At 44.0% G+C, this 24,330-nt stretch overlaps 1 protein-coding gene across 1 annotated transcript in view; it reads right to left on the bottom strand.

Annotated features, from left to right (window-relative positions):
• Positions 1-1,975: 1,975 nt before the first annotated feature.
• The window catches only part of LIN52 (lin-52 DREAM MuvB core complex component), an 84,038-nt gene continuing 61,683 nt past the window's right edge, over positions 1,976-24,330 (bottom strand). Inside the window, exon 6 of the mRNA XM_074955919.1 lies at positions 1,976-2,087. Within this exon, the coding sequence (XP_074812020.1) occupies positions 2,031-2,087 (57 nt within the window). The 3' untranslated portion in view covers positions 1,976-2,030. The remainder of the gene's footprint in view (positions 2,088-24,330) is intronic.

The following is a 24,330-nucleotide window of genomic DNA, read 5'->3' as shown; positions in this document are numbered from 1 at the left end:
AAATCTGAGGGAGATCAGGAATTTTATGAACTGTGTAGCCATCTCCAATTCCTTCCTGGGTCTCGGCCTTGATGAGGATGCTGTCTAAATTGGAAAAGACATGTCAGCCTCTGCTTCTGAGATGTGCCACAGGAGTCACTAACACTTTAATGAAGACTCTTAGGGAAAAGAGAAGAGCCTGAATGATATTGTGTTGTTTTACCAGCACGTTCTGTTGTAGCAGAAGTGTAGGTACCTCCTATATGAATAATGCAAAGGGGTCTATAAATAAATCTTGCTCAGACTTATAGATGCCATGAATTCCCCTGGTAGAATCCTTTCCCAGAGGATACTGTGAAGGCCAAGACTATAACAGGGTTAAAAAAATAATAAAAAACCAGATAAGTCCATGGAGGATAGGTCCGTCAATAGCTATTAGCCAGGATGGGCAGGGCTGGTGTTCCTATCCTCTGATTGCCAGAACCTGGGAATGGGCGACAGGGGATGGATCACTTCATGATTATCTGTTCTGTTCATTCCCTCTGGGGCACCTGGCATTGGATGCTGTTGGTAGACAGGATACTGGGCTAGAGGACCTTTGGTCTGACCCAGTATGGCCATTCTTATGTTCTGAATCACGGCTGATATTGAAGCCAGGCTTTCCCCTCTTGAATTTGATTTGCTTCAGATCTAACAGCCTTTGGATTCCCTGACTCTTGGGAATCACAAAGAAGATGGGGTACATCTGGCAAGCCTTTTGTCCTTGGAGAACAGCCCTGCCACATCCAGGAGATGATCTGGACTTTTCATAGATGGGTTCTTTCCAGAGGGCTCCTAGATTTCAAGGGGCCACCATATACATCTTCCTTGTGGTTGCCTCAGTAGTTCCAAGGGTGCAGACGGTCTTCATGCCTACTGATCTGCCTGATGTAGTCTGTTATTCCAGGCTGAAGTTGGGAGAATCAGTCAATCACATAAGGCTTGTTTTTCCAGGCAGTCATGGATTTTGCCTGGAAGAGAATTGCCCTCAGATGTTGGACTGCTGACATGGTTTTCTTCCTCCAGGTTACCTTCCCCATGACTTTCATCTTTGGGATAGTTTATTCCATTGGTATTGGCATAAGACACATCTCAGGCAATTGCAGGAGGAGTACAGATTGAGGAGACACTTTTTTTTAAGCTTTTTTTAATTCCACTCTACATCCGCCTCACATTGGTCTTTGTTGAATTTGGCAGATCTGAGGAGTTGTTTAACCTGGCTGCCTCCTGAATCATATGTATAGCCTTAGATTCCACCCTGTGACTATGTTTGCAGCTGTTGCTATAGCTAAATGACTGATGGATTCCATAGATGTGACCACAGAACAATTTGTGGCTAGTGGCACCTGAGTAAGAATGTTGCTGATTTTCAGTTCCACTTTCTACTGTCAACCATACTACTGTCATTCTGGAGAACCATGTAGAAGCTAAAGAGGCCTGTAGGGCTATTGAGCCAGCCTCCTAGTTCTGCATAACGGCTACTTCTCTCGAGGTCAGTGAGTTCCTTAGGGAATGATGGGATCTTTGGCATGGGCTGGGACTGCCCTGGTCAGTTTGGGAATCGTGAGGCAAGCTGTTTTATCGTTTGGGGATTTGTAACCTTTGCAGCACTGTCAGTTCAGGCCCTATCTCGTGTTGGGCTGCTCTTTGTATCTTTTATCCCGCCCTCAATGGCTGCATTTTTTAATACTTTGAAGAGTGCCTTGCTACAGGCTTCACCTCCTTCCCAGTGCGTGCAAGCTGAGTGCTGCAATGACTCAGTGAACCATAGTTTCAAATATGTAGCTCAGAAAGAAACACTCTCCTATCTATTCGACTCACCACTAAGGACAGCTCTTCTCCTGATCTGGGATGAAGCAGCAGGCAGAGGGGACCTGTCTGAGGGGGAAGTTTGTTGCGATGTTTGGTTTCTTAGGCCTGAGCCTTTTGAAGTGCTTAGATTTCTTCTTTCTCTTGCCTCATCCTTGTTGGGAGGGGGAATAACAGGTGGAGGTTCCTAGTGCTTCTTGCATTTAGATACGGATTATCCTTGCATCTTTGGCTCCAGTATCAGGCTCTCTCTTGTATGTCTGGAGAGACAGTAATTAAGGACCCTGGCTTTATTGGAGGGATATGAAACAAAGCACCAAACAACACTTTATAAACTCTCTCAAACATTTCTAAGATAGCTTTTCTGCAAAAGGTGCTGCATGCACAGAATCCATGCTGGTCTGGTGCAGGATAAAGGTTTTATAGGTATGAATGTGGGATGCTTTCACCACTCATGAGTAGTGTAGTCAACACAAACTCATGCCAACAAAACCTTTACACACTAGAATGTGTCTTCTATATCTCACTCAAATTGCCAAATATGTAAATTAGGATATTAAAATGTGATCTTAATTGGTTGCCCTAATTTGCAGATTAACTATCAGCAATTTTTCAATGTGAATTTGGATACATCTAGCTGCTAAGGGAGTAGCCACCAAAAATAAGCTATTTCCACTGATTACAGATGCAGAGGTCAGCTTTTCAGACATATAGGGCATGTGTGTTTCAGCACAAGTGTGGAGTCAGGAAGTTGATGTGGTTTTAAAATCAAGGTCATTACTACCAGTTGTGTGTATCGGAGGAAGAGGGCTGTCACCACCTCTACAGTGGCTGGAACCAAAGACCACTGAGGTCAGTGAAAAATCTTCCATTGCCTTCAGTGGCTTTGGATCAGGACCCAAGTGAGGATCTCCAAGAGCTGCCATACATGTTCTCATCCAGCAGCGTATAACATGCAGGCCAACTGCACAGCTATAAGACCCAAAGGAATCCCAGAAGCTGTTGTGATGGTGTGTTTTCATCACCAGCCTCCTTTAACTTTCTAATGTGGAGGCTCTTGGGCCATGCAGTTTTGCTCCTTTATCCAAAATGGCCACTTTCTGGTATTGGTGACTCCCCTTCTCTTTCCTTAAACAATATGTAATACATACACAGACATCTGGTTTCCCATATCCTAAAAAACAAACCAGCACCCTAAATCCAGTGAGAAATTAAATGTTATATAACAGGACTTACTAGGTCTTTATAATAATGTCAGACCAGAAAAATATCCTAAGACAAAGATGGAAAATGTTGACTAAAAGGGTGCAAAAACTTTCAGGCCAACACTAAACGTATTGTTATGTCATAACGAGTTCTCTATGGCTTTCCCCAGGCACCTGAAAGGAGGTGGATGGAAGTGGCTTCTCAGGCTTAAACCAGTGTTTTAATTGGTGGAAAAGATGTTTTCCAATTGCTGCTTAGATGACTGACATCTCTCCCAAACACCTTGCAACAAAACCACCCTTATTTTAAGCTTGGGATGTGTGAGACCTCGTGGGTCAGATTTCTACAACTTGCAGCCAACCAGAATATGGTCCAAGGCCCCAGTCCTGCAAACATTGACACATGCTAACTTTGTGTGTGAGAGTAGTCCCATTCATTAGGAGAATTGCTTATAGAGGTAAACAGACCTTATATAAAATTGTAAATGGGTTTCATCGTGATGAACTTTAAAGTAACTTTATTCTATCAAGGTTTAGATTTCAGAAGATAAGCTGTCTGAACTATAGCTCAGTTCCAAAACAGGAAGGCAATTAAATTAATAGGAAGGTAATTGCCTTGTTGACACCTGATTGTCCAAAGGCCTTGGAGAGAGGTGATGCAAGACAGAGCAAGGAAAAGTCAAACCAGAAGGATCAAATCTAAGGCCAAGGAGCCTTGCCTTTTGGGTCATTAAGCCATCTGAAGAAAAACTGACATTCCAGAGTCAACAAGATTGATCACCTTGGAAAGAGGAAGTCATGACATCAACAAACAGGCTGTTCTAGCCTTTGACCAGCCTCTCTCTCCCAGCACCCAAAGAATGGCTCCTAGTGAGAAATGCTGTACCAGCAGAATGTCACTGCTTGGCTCCTTAACTGAAGTTCCAGCTTCCACTGTCAGAGTTGAGAAGCCTGCAAGAGCTGAAGACTTCACCCTCCCCTCCCCTTCAATCCTTAAGCATTCTATTTTTCCCGTTTCTAATGTTTTTTTTTTGTTTTGATTAGCCAGGAGACATCCCAGCCTTTATATTTTCTTTATTTTTAGGGTGTGGCAGTGAAAGCATGGCTGTGTGCATGAGTGCTCATAAAGCCCACCCAGGGAAGGTGCTAAAAAGAAAAGTTCCCCAGGTTTAAACAGCCCTAAAGATTGTCTCATAAAGGTATTCATTAAAATGTGTTCTGCATGTAAAAATCCGCAGAGACTTGAGATTGTCATTTGTAATTCTGGGTAAATAAAATTGTTAAACTTCTGCTTACTGGGACTATTCTGTTATGGTCTGTATTATAACAACTCTGTGGTGAGGGGAGGAAAGGGTTAGCTACCACATAAGAACTGGGACTCTTTGAAGGGAGCTTTATAATTGGTTCTTAGGTTGAGGTTCAGACATTCAATAATAATTTGCAGGGGCGGCGAGTTATATGGGCCCATGTGCCTGTACTCCAGCAAAGTCAGGGCTTGGGGGCCAGCTCCACCAATGTTCGGGACCGGGTCTCTCTCCTGGCTCCACCTGCTGCCTCATGCGCCTCCCCCGGCTCCGCCTGCTGCCCCCATGCGCCTCCCTCGGAGCGTCCCTCCCTGCCTGCACCCTGGGCAGCAGGTGGCTGCCCCCTGCAGCTCTGCGCTGTGCTCCCTCGCTGGCCACTGCCGGCTACAAAAGGGAGTGGTGCTGGCGGCAGGCTGCGGCGGGAGGAGGCACACATGTGATGGCAGCCCTCCCACCGCAGCACCCACCACAGGGGAGCCAAGGGGGCTTCCTGGGCCTGAGAGGGGCCCAGCCCCAGGAGCATGTGCAGTTACGGTGCTGGGTGAGTGTGCTGCCAAAGGGGAGAAGGCTGGGGGGGAATGTGGAGTCCTCCTCTCTGGCCCCAGCCCCGGGGCAGCCTGCCTGCACCCCAAACTCCTTATCCCCAGCCCTGCCCCACCCCCGAGCCCTCACCCCCCTGTACCCTAACCCTCTACCTCAGCCCTGAGCCCCCTCCTGCACTGTGAACCCCTCCATCGCCAGCCCCAGCCCACAGCCCTCACCCCTGCACCCCAACCCTCTGCCCTAGCCCTGAGCCCCCTCCCACACCCCAAACCCCTCACCCCCACCCCAGAGCCTTTACCCCCATACCTCTACCCTCTGCCCTAGCCCTGAGCCCCCTCCCAAACCCTCACCCCCACCCCAGAGCCCTCATCCCCCCCACACCCACCCACATTGTGCAATATAGGGAAACTGTTAAACGCTTACTGTCTCCAGTCCATTTTTACATTATTTTTTTTAAAAAAATATTGGCTTACAAGGCAGGTGGGGACCACCAAAAATTATACAAACCTGCTACCCCTGATCATTTGGTTTCAGTTTTAAAATACTTAATCATTCAAATTATAGATTTGATTGACTTTGGTCAAATTCTCTACGTTGTCACCAAATAGACAGCCACTTTCTTAGACTCCTAGAATTTATATAAGAATTGATCATTTTTGCTAGTAATTTGATGATTTAGCTCTAATCCAATATTAACACTAAGTGGATTTGTTGATTTGATTCTGATTTGATAGAGTGTTTTATTCTTCACTTAGTTTAATATTAATAATGGCTTAACGCTGTGATACACGGGCCTCATTTTCAGAGGAGCTGGGCACCCAAATTGAAGTCAGTGGGAGCTACAAATGCTGAGCACGTTCTGAAAAATCAGGCCCTATGTGAGTAGACAGGCCATGCAAGGTGCTCTAAAGGTCAACAAGTTTGGGGGCTGACAGGGGGAAGCAAGCTCCAGAGCTGTGGAACTTTCACTGGCCTTGATGACACAATGTTTTTATCCATCTAAAAATTTCCACTAGTGCTAATGCTATTTCAGCTTCACTGACGGCAGCAACAGTACAGAGAAGGTGCTGGCTGCTGGTAGTGTTTTCATCACCTTGGCATGCAGCCCTGCTCTGAGCAAATTAGATGAGACAGTGACTGGAGCACTGGAAGCTGCCTGGAGCCCTGTCTATTCTAGGGCTCCCACCACTGCTACCTGCAATGTATTGAAAGAATGTGGAAACTTTCCTTCCCCCGCCCCCAAAACCATACTGTAGGTAACCCTCACTGAGTATGAACTGATTTGGTGGGCTTTCAATATAGCAAGGCTAATCTCATCTTAATGAGGTCTGCCTGGGAAGCAAAATATAATAAAAGCAAATTAAATTTTGTGCTTAAAATTTGTGCAAATCTTTTCTTGTTTAGTCCCTTCTTCCATTTTTTATCCCTATTTTTTCCTTTTATGTCCACCTCACTCTACCCCTTTCTCTTTCTTTGAAAACCAGCATCTCTTGTCCTCTCATTCACTCCTGCACATTTTCCCCACCTTCTTGTCCATCCCTTGCTTTCTTCCAAATTGCATTGTTTCATCATCAGTTTCCTCAGTCCGCTTCCCTTATTCCCACCTGTGTCTCATTCTCTTGCCTTGGTCCTGTGCCACCTTAAGTCTCTTGATAATTAATAATACTAATACTTATACCTACACTGAGCTAATAAACATGAATTGAGGTAAGTAAATATTTAACTGGATCAAATTCAGCCCTTGCAAAAGCAGCTGGAACTCCTACTGCAGTGAATGGGAGAAACACTCACTTACACCAGGGCTGCATAGTACTTAACTCTTTGGGGTGTTGAGATTGTTAATGCAATAATATTTTCTGTGAGGGGTCACAAGATCTGGCCTGCTATCATCATTGCACCAGTGGGGTCAAGAATTTAAACACACTATAGTTAAAACATTTCAAAATGTCAAGGAGACTAATTCCCCCTGCCTTGTGCCATCACTCGCGCCTGTGCAGAGCGAGTGTGAAATGCTACCAAGTCAGAAAGGTAGTGCTGTACTTTATGCCCACTTTGTACAGGTGTAAATGACGGCACAAGGTACAAAGCAGGGAGTATCAGGCCAAAAAGCTTCCCACACTTTGAGAGAAGTAGTTGAAATGACTGTTGTTAGAAGCACCTTAATAATAAATAATAATACCTAGTTCTTAATAGCATGGCTATACTTTGTGCAATGCAGATTTGGGAAACCTTCATGTTTAGTTTGCTGATTTTTGTGTTTAAACTCCCAGCCTTTAACAATGCATTAAGGTGAATTTTAAAAATTTAATTCTCTAAATAGTTCTTACGGGCATTTAAAAAAAAGATTCAAACGTCAGGTATTACATTGTGATTTATATTTATTTAAATTTCACATACCCATCAGTCTCTAGATGCTTATATTTGTATAAAAAGCCACAGATACTCAAGCTGAGAATGAGTCAGCATGGTGGTAAGGGCTCTGAAATGGGACTCAGAGACCTGGGTTCTATTCCTGCTCTGCCACTGGCCAGCTGGGTAAACTTTGACAAGTCACTTCACCTCCCTGTGACTCGGTTTTCCCTTCTCCCTTTTTCTGCCTTGTCTATTTAGATCACTGGAGGTTTTTAAGAACAGGTTAGGGCAAACATATGTCAGGGATGGTCTAGGTATACTTAATCCTGCCTCAGCACAGGGTGATGGAGTAGATGATTTCTTGAAGTCCCTTCCAGCCCCTCTATGATTCTGTGATTATAAGCTCTTGAGGACAGGGACTGTCTCTTACTATGTGCTAGCACAATGGAGCCTGTAATGCAAATACATCATCATCATCATCATAATGTAAAAGTGATCTCCTTCCAAAAGCTCTCCTGCCTTAAAACCAAACAGCCACCCCTTACCTAAGCTGCTCCACTAGTAACTAATAGATTAATATAAAAAAAATCTAAATGAGAAATGTATGAAACCATCATACCCTTTTGTACTAGGCACCCCACACAAGGTTTGCTGGTCTCTATAGGGGTTCTCTTTGCCAGGGAGAATCTTTCTTTGCAAGAAAGGGTTTGAAAGCAAGATGTAAGATATCTGATCATCCTTTTCTTTTCTGTATTTGGAAATATGAAGTTTTGCAACTTATTATTTATAGAGCACGGTGACATTTTATGACATGACAACAAGTACTCTCATACCTCATCACATGAGGAATTTGAGAGAGACTGAGAAAAACAGTTATATGTAGTAACCATGTTTCTTTGGGATGGTTGCCTACATGGCTCAACACTCTTGGGAGATGTGCACCCCTGGAAACTTCTAGCAAGTGTTGTGTGCTAGAGCTACTCACTCCATATCTGGTTTTTCTGGGCATGAAAGTGGGTCCCAACAGCGATCCCAACAGCCTTTAGTTCCTGCCACTGATTTAGGAATCCTTAACCTAAGACTCTGAAGAAGCTGGGAAGCCAAGTGGGTAGTGCTGATCTGTACTGGCAATCATCTCAGAAAGTCAAAATAACCCATTTTTTTCATCCTTCAAGAATTGCCCATAAGGATCCTCTCTCTTGAGAAGTTAACAAGCAGTACTGACCATGCTGGATATGGGCTTGAGCAGTGTTAGTTAAAAGTGACTTCATATTAGCTTGGCTATATGACTCATCTGATCTAGGGGGTCAAACGTAGGAAGCAATGCTGTGTAAAGGGATGCAGACAGCCCTATATAATAGTGTTGCATGTTCATTAGGCAAGTTTCCCTGGTTGAAGGTTTCTTTCTTTCCAGTAGTGTCTTTTAGTCCTCAGCAGGACACTTGATCTAGCATCCTGAACAACCAAGTCTGAGAGACTTCAATCTGGGTAGAGAATCTCACCATGGCTCTGAGACAAGATACTAGATGGAAGTTCTTGAGTGTCCCATCAAACTAGCCGCTTGGAGCTTGGTGCAGCAGATGAGTTCCCAGTAAAGCATGGACAGACAGTTGGCAGCAATGTTTGGACTTCTGTCTGAAAGAAGAGTGGCTTTGGGTTGACTCCTGGTCCCCTGGAAGTTGGGAAGAGCTTTGGATCCCAAAGGAAGTGGATGTACTTCTAACTAAAGGCATGCAGAGACCCAGAGACCTGAGTGTTGCCCAAGAGACTTTTACCTTCTTCAAGGTATCCTGTGTCCTTTCATTAACAAATTGGGACCCTCACACAGGAAGGGTCTATGGTCAGTTCTCTATGGTCAGAGCCTCCCATGGCAAACTGGAGTTCATCAGCTAGGAGGATCAGCACAGACCTGGCAGCTGTATCAGAAGCTTCAACCACAGCTTAGAAATTGGGCTCGGCCACCATCTGAAGCTCGGACATGATGCACTTTCCCTCCTTTCTCAGTTCATCTGAAAGCTGATCTAACAGGGTGTGACATTATCTGATTAAAATATGACCATATAGTTGCAACCACTGTTATATATTTGCAACAAATCTTCTACAAAATGTGGCATGCAATATTGTCTATGAAAAGGTTATGATTTGCTGGTTATGATTATGCTATCTCTATGCACGTATCATTTTTGTATTTGATGTTATAAATATTGGCTCTATATCTGGATTTCAAATGTTTTCTCCTGGGGTAATGCCCACAAGGTAGTTAGCCAGCACATCTTGGAGGGACTATTCAAATTAAGTGGCCCATCAAGAAACACTTGACTGACAATGGACCATGGGAGATGCCCATCTACACTGAATGGACTGTCCAGCAAACGTGCTGTTTGAGGTATAGGTAATAGCTTCTATTGTGTCCAAACCTTCATGCACGGGCATGTGACTTGCCCATGTGACACCAAACACTATCTTGTCACCTGTAATTTTCCACTAGCTGTGCTGAGGTTTTTGTTTAAAACAATGGTTTTCCCTCCACATGGCAGAAGATATAAAAAGCCCTGGAAACACCTCCATTTTGCCTCTATCCTGCTCCAGGCTCTTTCCTGCCCAAATCTCTGGACTATACTAATGGGAGCATTCTAACCAATGGACTGAGGTCCTTCCAATGATTTGGAAACAGTCAGAGACTTGACTTAAGCCAGCAGTTTATTCCATCACTGCTATAAGCCTGAACCAAGAACTTTGCAATTACTGTATGTATTTGATTTCTTTAACCAATTTTAACTCTCACCTTTCCTTCTTTTATGAATTTAGATTTTAGATACTAACTGATTGGCATGAGCGTGATTTTTGGGTAAGATCTGAGTTATATATTTACCTGGGTGTGCGGCTTGTCCTTTCGGATCAGAAGAACCTATTATTTGATAAGACTGGTTGTAAAGAACCATTTACCTTTAAATCTAGTATTTTTAGTGGTAATACAAGAGCTGGAATGCCTGAGGAAACTGCCTTTATGACTTCTTGTTAGCCAATGTGGTGAAACAGAAGTTTACTTTTGTTGCTGGTTTGGTATATCCTATGGGGGATTAGCCATCAGTCTTGGGGTGTATCTGCCCTGTTTCTCAGCAGTTCATCCTGAATTTGGCCCACTAAGGCACGGTTACACACGGACAGTAGCTCATCCCAGGGGGAAGGACATGCTTTTCCAGCACTGCCTGATGATTGGGAATTCTCATCCATAGAAGGACTGAGGAATAAGTTTTATGTGTCAACAACTCCAACTGTCCGGCCTCTACCTCTAGGCACGAATCTAAAGGTTCCACCATGGCAAGGTGTTTTCATTGGCCATAGCTACTCTAGATAGCTATAGTAGATAGCCTTAAGTTAGGTGGAGTAAAGGTATTCAAAATGCTTCTGAGGAGATTGTCTTCTTCAAGATGGGATGTGGTATGAGAGCTACAGATTCATCTGGGTAAGTCAAGAAAGGTATTTCCTGCTCAGGTGCCTCAAACCCTTCCTCCTCCAGTTCTGACACCTCAATGAGATGGTTAGATTTCTGCTCCTTAAAAGATAGATATCTGTGGAGAAGACATCCATCTATCCCTATCTGGAGATCAGTTCCTAGACTCTGGCTCCCAAGACTGATGTAAACAAGGGAAGGAAATCAAGGCTTCATAAGGATGAAGATGTAGAGAAGATTTTTACAAGTCCAAATGACCCAGGGACAGGGCATGGACAGAGTAGATGCTGCTCCAGGAGAAGGATCCTTGCTGTGATCTGACCAAGTGGTGATAAGAAGGCCTAAGGCAGCATGCCAACAATGCTGACACAGGCTTCAAGCTGCCATTGGGGGTGAAGAAAGACTGAGGCTGGGGCCCCTTAGAGCCAAGGCCTCACCTTTTCCAGGAGAGACTCCACCACAAGGCACAAAGAAAGGAAAAGAGCAGGCACTGTAATAGTTTAAAAAGCTGACAAACAAACCATACTCAAAAATAGAACTCAAATGGGCAGACGGGACAAAACTGACCAGAGATAAGTTGAGGACCCTGATCCGAACTTGGAGTTTACCACCATTATAGAGGGTTTAAAGGAACTGAAAGGCAGTTGGGATGATTCCCCAGCACAAGGGAGGAAGGGATGGGAGAGCGAGTGGCCCCAAAGTCTATTGTTTGCTAGACATTTCCAAGCTCCCACACAGGGAGATGTTTCTCTTGAGAGTGAAGAGCTATATGGCCAGCTCTTGAAGGAGAAGACAATGCTTTCCTCTGTACCCAGTAATGGCATGGCTTGGAGGTTATAGTGAGCTCTAAGTAGTATGTATGGTATTAAGGAATTGCAATGAAGTATAAGTGTCCCTCCAAGCCCTCCACTCTTGTGACTGCATGCACTTCATGACTGCATCGTTAATAATCCATTTGTTCACTTTTCTCCCGTAACACTCTTTCTCTCATGCCGCCCCCTAAGCATGGAATACCTTTCCTGAGCATGACAGCAAGGTGACTGCCCTCTCCTTTTCAAGTCTCTCTTTAAGATCCAACTCTGCCACAAGCCTACAGGAAATAGCCAACTAAGACATCCCTTAATTTTATTTCTTTCTTTACAAAAAAGATAAATCAAAGCTTTCACTACCCCATTATATCGCACACTAATCTTCTTGAATAATGGTTTTATCTTACCAATATTACCCCTGTTCTCCTTCACCCAACTCCTCCCTATATCACATCTGAAATTTTGTATGATCCTCAGGACAGGGTCATGTCTTTTTACTTATATTGGGAAGTGTCTAGTACACTTTTGGATGTTCCTAAAAATAATAAGTGGACATAGTGGAGAGGGAGAACTACAGTCTGAGCTTACTGAAGAGAACAGAAGATTTTTGGTAGGCTATGGAATACATACTGGCACTTCCTCCAACCTAGTGGAGAACAAAAATGGTTGAAACAGGTTCAAAACACAGCTGAAACAGAGAAAGCAACTTTGAAAATTCTAGGACAGACAGACAAGACATATCATCCCCTCATGCTGAGGACACTGATTTAATTTGGCAGTTGGATAGATCCCTAGTTTAAAAAACTATCACATCCACATACAGGTTTAATTGTTTCAAAAGAATGGGTAGGTGGGGAATCAACATCAACCAGCAATTCCTTGTAGTGCTTACTCATGTTGCTTTATAAAGTTAAGAACTGCATTGATAAAAATTATACCAACAGTAAATTAAAATTCTCACCACCACTTTCCCTCTCAACACCCACTGTCCTTTTCTGTTGCTGATGCAATGCCCTCCTCATTCACCTGAGACACGACCGACTCCTCCATTCTCTTGGGCAGGCCTCCATGGCTACACAGGTCTTTCTAGTTGCACGCTGCCCCACATAGCTGCAGTCTCTGTCTCTAGTACCATCTCCATCTCTACGCCAGTTAGACATATATCTACTCTGTGGAATCCCACAAGCTCAGTGCATCAGCATTCTGTTTTCTATCTTCTACCTCTCCATTCTCTCTCAATTTTTAACTGTAACTAGTGCTTTTAAGCAAATGATACATGGTATCTGAACATACCTTTCAATGCTTCCTATGGCTCCTCCTGAGCCACCCTCTCTATCTGTCTTGACTAAGTGAATTTATGGGTTATTATTGGTCTCAGCTTCCTTCACCTAGAAGTCTCACAGACGGAACTATTTCCCTTGGGCAAGAGGAGCCTCCTCAAATGTACTTTTGTCTCCCTCCTAGTCTCAGACCTCGAATAGGCTGATGCCCGCTCTGTCTGGGATTGTCCCAGTCACCTCCATGTTACCTGCTGTAAGTTTTCCCAGGTTTCACAGTCCTTGCTGCACAGGTCTCCATGAGGATAGTGACAGCTGTTCACCTGCTGGGGGTTAGGATTTCTTGATCCCAGCTTTACATCGTTGGTGTTTATTCCCCAGATTCTCTCCACCCACATGTCCATTTCACACCTCTGTAGGGTGTGTTGGGTATAAGCAGACATGCGTCATTTACTGTGGGGTCACTGGAGTGCAGCCAGCTAGCTCTGCAGTACTTTGCCAGTACAATCTCTAAGTTGACTGTTTTAACCATTCTCCTGCCCCTCTGGCAGTCCGATAGGTTTGTCCTAAGTTAGACCCCTTTCCGTCATACACACACTGCTTTCTTTGCTCATCCAGAGAGGCGGTTGGGATTTTGGATGCACCAGGTGCAGCTATGGGGACTGCTGGCTGGAGAAGCATTTGCTTGAGCCCGTTAATTAGCACAGTAACAGTGACTGTGCTCCATTAGCCAGCCCATGTAGTGGGATCCCCTCCCCATCCACCAGCCTTTTCCCTAATGAGATCTGGAAGAGGGACACTCACAAAACACTGCCTCAGAATAATATTCTGCTTTGTCCACACCGGTAACGAGAGCTGACAGGATCACTACGTCCATTTCTCTTCTAATTAGCACACTTCCAGCTAGGCCTGAGCCAGCAGCCGGAGATAAGCGATCGGACAACCGTACCGAATCACAAACACAAAGAGGCCCATTCCCCATAATTAGGTGAGACAATCCCTCAGTCTTTTCTCGGCTGGAGCTTGCCGGTAAGACTCTCGCTGTTTTGGTAAGTCCCAGCAACACAAGTTACACGTCTCCCCAGGACACTAATAAGCCCCTAATTGTCTTCCGCTTCACACGGCTCTTACCCCAGGTCTGACTAGGGGGAATTCTCCTAACAAGCGACAGCCAGCACTCCTTGTGCCACAAACAGCAACAGGAGCTGCCTCTCAGGCAGTTACACTAGAAAGGGGAAGTGGATGAGCAGTCAGAAAGCAGCCCAGCATCTGGGGCCAGTCTACTGCAGAATAGGGACCGAAGGGAAGAGGCCAGAATGGCTGGCATCAACTAAGTGTTGCTGGTGAAAAAGACTGCCCTCAGCCTGCCTCCATCCTTCCCTCCTCCTCCTTCTCCACTGCTCAGCCATCAATCCACCTTCCGTCTTGCCCTATCCCAATCATCAGCTTGCCTTCTCCCTTTCTGCCCCTCTCTCCTGCTGTCTGCTCCCTCATATATTTGTGTAATAATCTCCTCAGAGCACAAGGATCTGAAAACAAGCAGTTGCTTTTAGCTCATTCCAAAGCAGAGACTGTTTTGCATGTTACCTTGGTTTTGGAGGCGAGGAGGGGGCAACAGTGAATTCTGACAATATGGGGCAGCTGCAGAGATTTCGGCTTAAATGACCACAAAGATTCCTCTTTGGGGCTTTCCCTCTGTCTGATCATACTGCACCTAAAAGGAAATGCAGGACAGTGGTTGAAACAGGGTCTGCCAATAGAGCCAAGCAGTTGCATTTCTCCAGTGAGACAGAGAACCATGGTCTGCCATCAATACTCAAACTCAGAAGAAGCATGTAGAAAGGTAATTCCTAAATGAGATCCTTTCATTTCCAGTGAATTTACATAGGGTCTTATGGCCTGGTTTTTAAAGGTTAAGGCTGGCCAGAAAACAAAAAATCTTTTTGTTAAACGTTTCAAAATTTGTTTTCTGTCCAATGCTGAACAAAAATGAGACTCTGTCACAAGGGGGAGAGGTGTGAGAGACATAGATTCAGGTCCCTGCTCCAAATCAAGCAGAACGGAGCCTCCCTCTCTCTCTCTGGTTTTGACCTGAGACATCTTCCTGACGAAACTGTCATCAAAACTGACGTGGCTCCATAAAATATTTCAATTTTGCACAAAATGAAATATTTTTGACAAGACAGTTTCTGTTGAAAAATACCAATCAGCTCTATTAAAGTTCCAGCATCTGCAGCTTCCATGGACATCAGTGTGACTTGTAGGGTACTCAGCACTTCCGGAAAATCAAGCCAAGTCAGACCACTGGTTTAATCTACCCATTTTATGGTTCTCAGTAGGAGGAGAGAATTTGGGGAGTAGGGAGACAGGGGGACAAGCGGTGGTAAATTAACCAATACTGGCTATAGGAAATGGGCAGGAGGAGATGATTCGCTAGAACGGCAATTGCGATTAGTTTATATATAATTATAAATAAATAAAAATTTATAATGGCTAGTTAGAGGGGCAGCTGGAGATAGTTTATACAGGGAGGGGAAAACAAATAGAAACACCATGGACCTAACAAACCAAATATCCATCCTGACCCTGTTCACTTCACTGGTATCTTGTATCGCACTGCTCCTCACTTCGTTTAGACTGTGAGCTCTTTGGAGCAGGGACTCATTCATAGACTTTATGGCCAGAATGGACCATCATGATCGTCTAGTCTGACCTCCTGCACATTGCAGGCCACAGAACCTCACCCACCCTCTCCTGTAATAGATCCATAACCTCTGGCTAAGTTACTGAAGTCCTCAAATCATGGTTTAAAGACTTCAAATGACAGAGAATCCACTATTACTCTAGGTCAAGCCAGCAAGTGACCCTTGCCCCATGCTGCAGGGGAAGGTGAAAAACTCCCAGGGTCTCTACCAATCTGATCTGCGGGGAAATTCCTTCCCTACCCAAAACATGGCTATCACTTAGACCCTAAACATGTGGACAAGACCCACCAACCAGACACCTGGGAAAGAATTCTCTGTAGTAACTCAAGAGTTCTCCCCATCTAGTGTCCCATCTCTAGCTGTAGGAGATATTTGCTAATAGCAGTCGTGGATGGGACATATGTTATTGTAGGCAATCTCTTCATACCACCCTCTCTATAAACTTATCAAGCTCAGTCTTAAAACAAGTTAGGTTTTTTGCCCCCATTACTCCTCTTGAAAGGCTGCTCCAGAGCTTTACTCCTCTAATGGTTAGAAACCTTTGCCTAACATTTCAAGCCTAAACTTGTTGATGACCAGTTATATCCATTTGTTCTTGTGCCAACATTGGCCTTTAACTTAACTTCTCTCCCTCCATGGTGTTTAACCCTCTGATGTATTTATAGAGAGCAATCATATCCCCCCTTTAGCCTTTGTTAGGATAAACAAGTGAAGCTCCTTAAGTCTCCTCTAGTAAGGCAGGTTCTCCATTTCTCTTGTCATTCTAGTATCCCTTTTCTGTACTTGTTCCAGTTTGAATGAATCTTTCTGAAACATAGGAGACCAAGGTTGCACACAGTATTCTAGATGAAGTCTCACCAGTGCCTTATATAATGGCAATAGCACTTCCCTGTCTCTACTGGCAATACCTTGCCTGATGCAGCCTCAGATTGCATTAGCCTTTTTCATGGTCACATCACATTGGCAGCTCATAGTCATCCTGTGATCAACCAATATACCTAGGTCTTTCTCCTCCTCTGCCACTTCCAACTGATACATCCACAGCTTATAGCAAAAATTCTTGTTGTTAGTCCTTAAGTGCATGATGTTTCACTTTGTACTATTAAATTTCATCCCATTTCTACTACTCCAGCTTTCAAGGCCATCCAATCTTGTATGATATTCCGGTCCTCCTCTGAATTGGCAATACCTCCCAACTTTGTGTCATCTGCAAATTTTATTAGCGCACACCCACTTTTTGTGTCAAGGTCATGAATGAAAATGTTAAGGATTGGTCTTGGGACAAACCTTATTTGAGGAACTCCACTAGCAACCTCCCTCCAGCCTGACAGTTCACCTTTCAGCATGACCTGTTGTAATTTCCCCTTTAACCACTTCCTTACCCACCGTTTGATCCTCATATTAATTCCCATCTTCTCCAATTTAACTAATAATTTCCCATGTGGAAATCTATCTGATGCTTTACTGAACTCCAGGTAGATTAGATCCACTGCATTTCCTTTGTCTAAAAAATCAGTTATCTTCTCAAAGGGAGCTTAGTTTGGCACAACTGACCTTTTGTGAAACCATCTTGTATTTTATCCCAATTACTATTTACCTCCATAGCTTTAATTACTCTCTCTTTCAAAATTTGTTCTAAGACCTTGCATAAAATTGAGGTCAAACTAACAGGCCCGTAGTTTCCCAGATCTCTCCCCGCACCCTGCTTAAATATAGGTACTGTATTTGCAATCCTCCAGTCAAAGGGTATAATTGCATAGTTTAAGAATTCATTAAAATCCTTGCTATTGATATTACAATTTCACGTGCCAGTTCCTTTAATATTCTTGGATGAAGGTTATCAGGCCCCCCAATTTGGTCCCATTAAGTTGTTTGAGTTTGGCTTTGACCTCGGATGTGGTAATTTTTACTTCCATTTCCTTGTTCATATTAGCCACCCTGCCACTGCCCCCATACTCATTACCCTTAATAAAAACTGAAGCAAAACATTCATTTAGGTATTGGGCCACACCTAGATTATCTTTAATCTCCACCCGATCCTCAGTGTTAAATGGCTCCACTTTTTTCTTTGTTTTCTTTCTCCTTATACGGCTAAAGAACCTTCTACTATTTTAATTTTCTTTGCTAGGTCCAATTCTGTTTGACTTTTGTCAGTTCTCACTTTTTCCCCTCCAAGAGGTAGCTTTCTTCCATCCCTTCTTCCATTCCTGGTAGGCTTTCTGCTTTCTCTTACTAACCTGTTTGAGATGCTTGCTCATTCAGTTTGCTCTGCAATCCTTCCCTACAAATCTTTTCCTCTTGCCAGAAGCTGGGAATGGGCAACAGGGGATGGATCACTTCATGATTACTTGTTCTGTTCATTCCCTCTGGGGCACCTGGCATTAGCCACTGTCGGAAGACAGGATACTGGACTAGATGGACCTTTGGTCTGACCCAGTATTGCCGTTCTTATGTTCTTATATTCTTGAGGTGCAAGCTTCAGATACTTTAAGTCAAAGTTGAAGAAACTTATTACAAGTCTCCTCCACAATAAGATCCTTGATTCAGTCCATTCCACTTCCCTAATTATTTCCCTTAATTTTTTTTAAGTTTCCCTTTTGAAATCAAGGACTCTAGTTGTAGACTATTTTTGTTCATCCGTCCATTTAATTTAAACTGAATTAACTCATCATCAAATCAAGGTTGTCCTCTACAACCAGTTCTTCTATGAAGTCCCCACTACTTACCAATACTAAATCTAAAATGGCATCACCTCTTCGTGGTTCGATGATTATTTGGTGAAGAAATCTGTTGGCTACCTGTAATGACCTTCACTGTCCGCTGGGGCACCACCTTGAGACCACATATGGGAATTAGCTCCTTCAGGTCTGATTCTCCCCTTCTAGTAATTGCTCACACCACGCCCTCCCTCCCCTCCCCCCATCTTTGCTCTGCAAGACTCGCAGTACTCCCTCTTCATGACTCAGTCCTCTGGCCAGGTCACTGTACAGCCCTCCCCTTCCAGGGTATCAAAGTCCCACTGAATCTGCTGTCGGCATGTTGTTCCAGACAGCCTTTTAGTCCAAGATGAGGTCCTATGCCACTTTCCCAGTGGCTGGCAGGGGAACCCAGGCCCAACTACTACTCTGGGTTCCCGCCCAGAGACTCTATATCCAGATACTACAGTCTGCTTGCTCCCAGACCCTGTCACTATTACCCTGGACTCCTTCCTACTTTCCTTCTCTATCTTCAGGCCCCTCACCACCGGGTTTACCAGCCCAAACTCCCTCCTTCCAGGGAGTAAGTGTAGACTACCTCCCCCTTTGTGACTCCTTGCCAAACTCTGTAGCTCCAAACAACCCTCTCTTCTCCCAGGGAGTGACTGCAGACTACTTCCCCTGCAGCCCCCTTCTGTTCTCCGCTTCATCCCTTTATACAGGCCCAACCTGCTCCTTTCTCAGCTGAACTTATCTTTCATGAGGCTTTATTGATTCCTGGTCTCCTCTAGGTGCAACATATAAGGTTAACTGACCTAATTTAACCTGCTCTGCGTTGTGTTGGTTGGACACCCCATCGCTTATCTGGGCCCTACCTTGACAAGTAGTACTTGTCCTCCAATCTATATCTGGGAAATTAAAGTCTCCCATAATCACACAATTAGCAATCGTATTTATTTCATTAAAAATATTAAAGAGGTCTTTAATCATATCCAAATCAGACCCTATGGTCTGTAGCAGACCCCAAACGCTATCCCAATGGGGCCTCTGATACCTTTCTTTCCCAAAGTGATTTTGACCCAAACAGATTCTGCTTTATACATTCCATCACTTCTAATTTCTTTACAGTCTACCTCGTCATTAATATACAATGCTACTCCACCATCTTTACCTTTATTTCGGTCTTTTCTGAACAGCACATACCCTTCAGTACCTATACTCCAGTCATGACTACTATTCCACCATGTTTCAATTAGCCCTATATTTGGTTTCACTTCTTGCACTACTCGTTCTAGTGCTTCCATTTTGTTACCCAGGCTCCTGGCATTGACGTACAAACATCTGATTTGTTTCTGCTTGGCTTCACCCACGTTCCTTACCCAATTAGGTAGTCATTTTACTGCCTGTATCATGTACCTGACTGTTAACGTCATCAGCACCAACACAGTCTTTCCTCTTGTCCATTCTACCCTCTGTTGTTCCTTTCTTCATTGCTGTATCATCTTTTACTTGATTTTCCTCCCACTCAGGCATGGAGATTATAGGTGCATCTCCAAACCGTATCCCCCGAATTCCAAATTTAAAGCTCTTTTAATCAGTTGTGCTCCATTTCAGAAGTCTATTTCCCTCCTTACTCAGGTGGAGTCCATCCTATGAGAACAATCCTCTGTCTGGGAATACCTCCCAGTGGTTGAACATCCCAAAGTCCGCCTTATAGCACCATTACCTGAGCCATCTGTTGATCATCATAATCTTGTCTTGCCTTTGCTCTCCTCTTCTAGGGAGGGGGAGAATCCCAATGAAGATCACCTGAGTCTCCATTTTTTAAAGAGTCTTCCCCAGCCTGTCATAGACTTCCTTGTGCGTCCCAGTGAGAATCTAGCTATGTCATTTGTTTCCACATGAAGGACAATCAGTGGATTATTTCCTGCTCCTATTAGGATCCTCTTCAGCCTCACATCCCATATCTTAATTCCCAGCAGACAGCACATCCTTCTGTTCTCCAGTTCAGCAGTGGTGACAGGTCTGTCTGCTGTTTTTAGTAGGGAGTTCTCAGTCACACAGACCTGCCTCTTACTGATGTTGGTGTGATTATCTGGCCTTCCCCCTTCTATTCTTCCTGGCTACAAGTCTTCTTGTCTTCTGTTCTCACTTGCAATCTTCTGCGAGACATCTCTTATCCTCCTGGGGCTCTGAACTCTGGCTCTCTTCTTGTAGGGTTAGCCACTCCTCTGTTCTTCCGTCCTCTCCCATCCTCTGGTATAGCCTGCCCCTCTCCCCTTCCTTTTCCAACTCAACAAACGTGTTCCTCAGCTCTATTTTACCATCACTAGCTGGTCTTTTCCTCTGCCGCCTCCATGTAGTCATGTTTTCCTCAGCCACTTTCTTCATCCAGCAGTCTACCCTCACAGCTTTCTGGTCCAGATTGCATCTCCAAGCCTTGAAGTTTCGCTTCAGTCTCCTCTTGCCTTCCCTCCATCCTCGACTCCAATACCCTTCAAAATTCTGCCAGTTTCTAGCTGCATCTCCAAACCTTGGATCTTCTCTACCATCAGATGTATTAGGCGGCACTTCACACAAACAAAGCACCTGTCAGATACCCTCTCCAGGATAATGTACATCCCGCAGCTTGCCTGTCCAGTCATCTTCATTGTCTCTTCCATTCCTCGAGTCACCACCACTGCTGCAGATGTCATAGCCTTCCCTCCTAAACTCCTGTCAAGAAGGAAAACACACATACACACACAAATACAAAATCAGCACACATCCCCTCCCCAAATTCCCCTTACAAACTCACCTGTTTTTAGCTCTATTTGCTGCCTCCTATGCCACCTTCTAAGTGTTTGCATAGCACCTACCACATCTTGGGGTCCATTACAATATAAATCAATATTAATAGCAAGAATAACCCTGCCCTCAGACGTAGCATATACCTGATGCTTCAGAATAAGGTGTAAGACCCCAATAATGCACCTGGACAATTAGATAGTGCTATATGTGTGTTAGGCGGTGGGGAGTTTGGAGAATCCTAAGACTGCATTAACTCACATTAACACGACTGCATAATTACCACAGTGATCCTGATTCACTCTCCACAATCAAGTCAAGTACTTCCTCTTTGCAGATATCTTGTCAATAAATTGGGTCTGAGGTCATTCATATTGCCCACTTCCTTGATCGGTGATTAATAAGGTGTTTCAGACTCTCTCTTCTTTTCCCTCGCCAAGCTGTCTGTAATAGGGACAGGCAGAGACTATACGAGGGTACACTGGTTAATGATCTGTGTTCTAGGAGTCAACATGAAAATCAGAGGTCAGCAACACACACCTAACAAGGAAACACCAATTCTGTGTGAGACTCAGCTGCCTGGGATCAGCTGTTCTGCACAAAGGGCTGTGATGAACAAAGTCAAGTCTAGAAATCAGTAGTTTCGGTGGATAATGAAGCAAAGAGCTTTCCTGCTGAGAATTCCCGTGGCAAATACATATGTTAGCTTGGCCATATTGCCAAGAATATAGAGTGTGGGGTTATACTATGAAAAGGGTTTTTAAAAAATATATTGAAAGCTGTGATTGGGGTTCATATTGCGATGGGAATCTTAGGTTTTGAATTTCCTCATTTGTGTCCATTTTAGCATTAAACTTATTTATAAGTAAGGCTAAGATCTTGTCATGGTTATTTTTTAATAAAAGTCACGGACAGGTCAGGGGCAATAAACAAAAATTCACAGAAGTTGTGACCTGAGAATTTTGCTGCTGTGGCTCCAGGGTTTCCCCTGCCATCCTGGTGGCTGGGAGCTGTGGGATTCCCCCTCTGCCCACGGCAGCTGGAAGCTGCAGGGTGACCATATTTCCCAAAGAGAAAATGGGACACCCCAGCCGCTTGCCCGAGGCATCCCCTTTCCCGCACGAGGCTGGCACCTGTCGCTGGAACCCTAAGGCGGGCCCCCTCAAGAGTCTGTCACTTGTCTCTGGAACCCTGCCAGGGCCCCGCTGGCTGCCAGCTGCAGCCCCACAGACCCTGGGGCTGAAGCAGAGAATGTCACGGAGGTCTCTGGAAGTCACAGATCCATGACTTTCATGACCTCCGTGACATAAATGTAGCCTTATTTATAAGAAATACAAAAGTTACTGAGGCATGTGCATGCCTGGGTTCCCACCCAGTGACCTACAGGTAAGAATAATCTTATATCTCTAGAGTGCCTTTCATCTCAAAGGATCCCGAAGCCCCAGACCAGGCCATTAGGGTCCATGAAATCCTCAGCCATATGTCTTCCCTCATCTTGTTTTTTTTGAGAAAATATCAAGGCTAATCTCAGCTTTCATTTTTAAAAAGGTAGGGTGAAATTCTGGCCCTTCTGAATTCAATGGAAGTTTTGCAATTAAAGTCAATGAGGCCAGGATTTCATCTCTACTCTTTAACCCTCTTCATTGCAGAGATAGCCTGGAAAATGTAAAAGAGGGGCTAGTATGGAAAGTTTGGTGTGTGACATTTCCTAAAAATCACAGATTATTCAAAGTCCTCCCTACAACCTCAAGCATTAGTGAGACTCCTCAGGTGAAAAAGGGGTTTGCAGGATCAGACCCAGCTTTTTGTATTTTACATTTTTTTTTTTTTTAAAAAGGATAAAATTCACAAAACGCAGTTTTTGGCTGCCCACAAATATTCAAGACTAGGATTCCATAGTAGTACATTCGCTCTGTGAGTGCACTACAAATTATTGTGAAGGTTCATGGCTCCAGTTCCAAGGGAAAGAAGTAAAACTGATCGGTGGCTATTAAACCAGCTTTGTAGGGACATCAGAAGGACACACATTTCTAGAACAGCAAAGGAAAGCCCAAGCTCCTCATTAACTACTTATAAGGAGCAAACTATTTATAAGCATTTTCTTATTTCAACAATTTAGCCTACACACATGCTTAGGAAGAAGTCAGTAAGTGTTGTATAGATAGATGACAATGCTTCTCAAATATCCAGGAAGTGCTTGAGAAAGAGGTTTCTACTACAAACCTTTGGCCTTGATTTGTTTTGGGTCTATCTGCCAATGGACAGTAGGACTTTGTAATAGGGTGGCAGACTCTAACCCTCTAAAGGAAAGCTGGACTCTTCTGCTGAATTACCCTACGTACGAGCACTAACACCCTATTTCAGATTCAGGGTACTTACTGTTCTATCATGCTGGCAAGTAAATCCAATTAGCTCAACCATGATATAAGGGGTATGGATGTGTATCTTTGGGTTCAGAGGAGGTTGTGGAAGGAAACTCTAAGAACATCCAGGTTCAAGGAGCAAGTTTGGGCTGAGATTTATACTGTTACTGTTTCAGTTACTCCAGGAAGTGGGTAACTTTGGTCATGCCTACTCTGCAAAGGGCACAATGAACTCCACACTAGTTCTCTGCCAACAGGACAACAAGGAGTAACTGATCTCCACTGGCCAATAATAGAGAAGAAGGTTACTCAAGTAGACAGTCATTCTTGGAATACATATCCTTCAGCATCCAGTCAGAACTCTCTAGGAAGCAATAGCCATTGGAGCTACATGACTGACCCCTTATGGCACTTAATATTTAGTCCCAAGGATGTACATGAGAGCGATTCCAAGCCCCCATCACTTCCTTTTTACTTTTTCAGAATCCTTAGCAAAGGCTCAAAAGAAGAGGATAGAGGGAGTTAAATGTGAATCTACATGAAGTAGAGTTACTGGTAAGTAACCTCTCTTTCTCCTTTCAGTACGATCAACATGGATCCCAATTCTTGAGAGATTAAATAGCAGTAACAATCCTCAAAAAGTATGTGGTTTGTGAAGCATTTTATTAAAGATTTTGGAAGAGTATTAAACTTGGAAGCCAACATAGGAGAGGAATGAAATCTTCAAGAATCAATAGCATGAAGAGTATTCTCCCAGAATCTCAACAGTGATTCCATTGGCTTCATAAGTACGAATTTCAAGTCCCTAGAAGGTGGTGGATCTAAAATGGATGGAAAGATATGGATAAATCCCTTCAAAAATCTAGACGATAGTAAGCAGAGATGGCAGCCAATCAGATCTTAACAGAACTCAAGGATAACCCAGACTGTCTGAAATAGCCCCAAATAGCCCCATTCTGAATACACCATAGATTGTAATAGAGCTAGAAAAATACAAGCAAGAATCTT

Source organism: Natator depressus, chromosome 6 (assembly GCF_965152275.1).
Source record: "Natator depressus isolate rNatDep1 chromosome 6, rNatDep2.hap1, whole genome shotgun sequence".
Taxonomy (NCBI): Eukaryota; Metazoa; Chordata; order Testudines; family Cheloniidae; genus Natator; species Natator depressus.
This window is presented reverse-complemented; position numbering and strand designations above follow the sequence as displayed.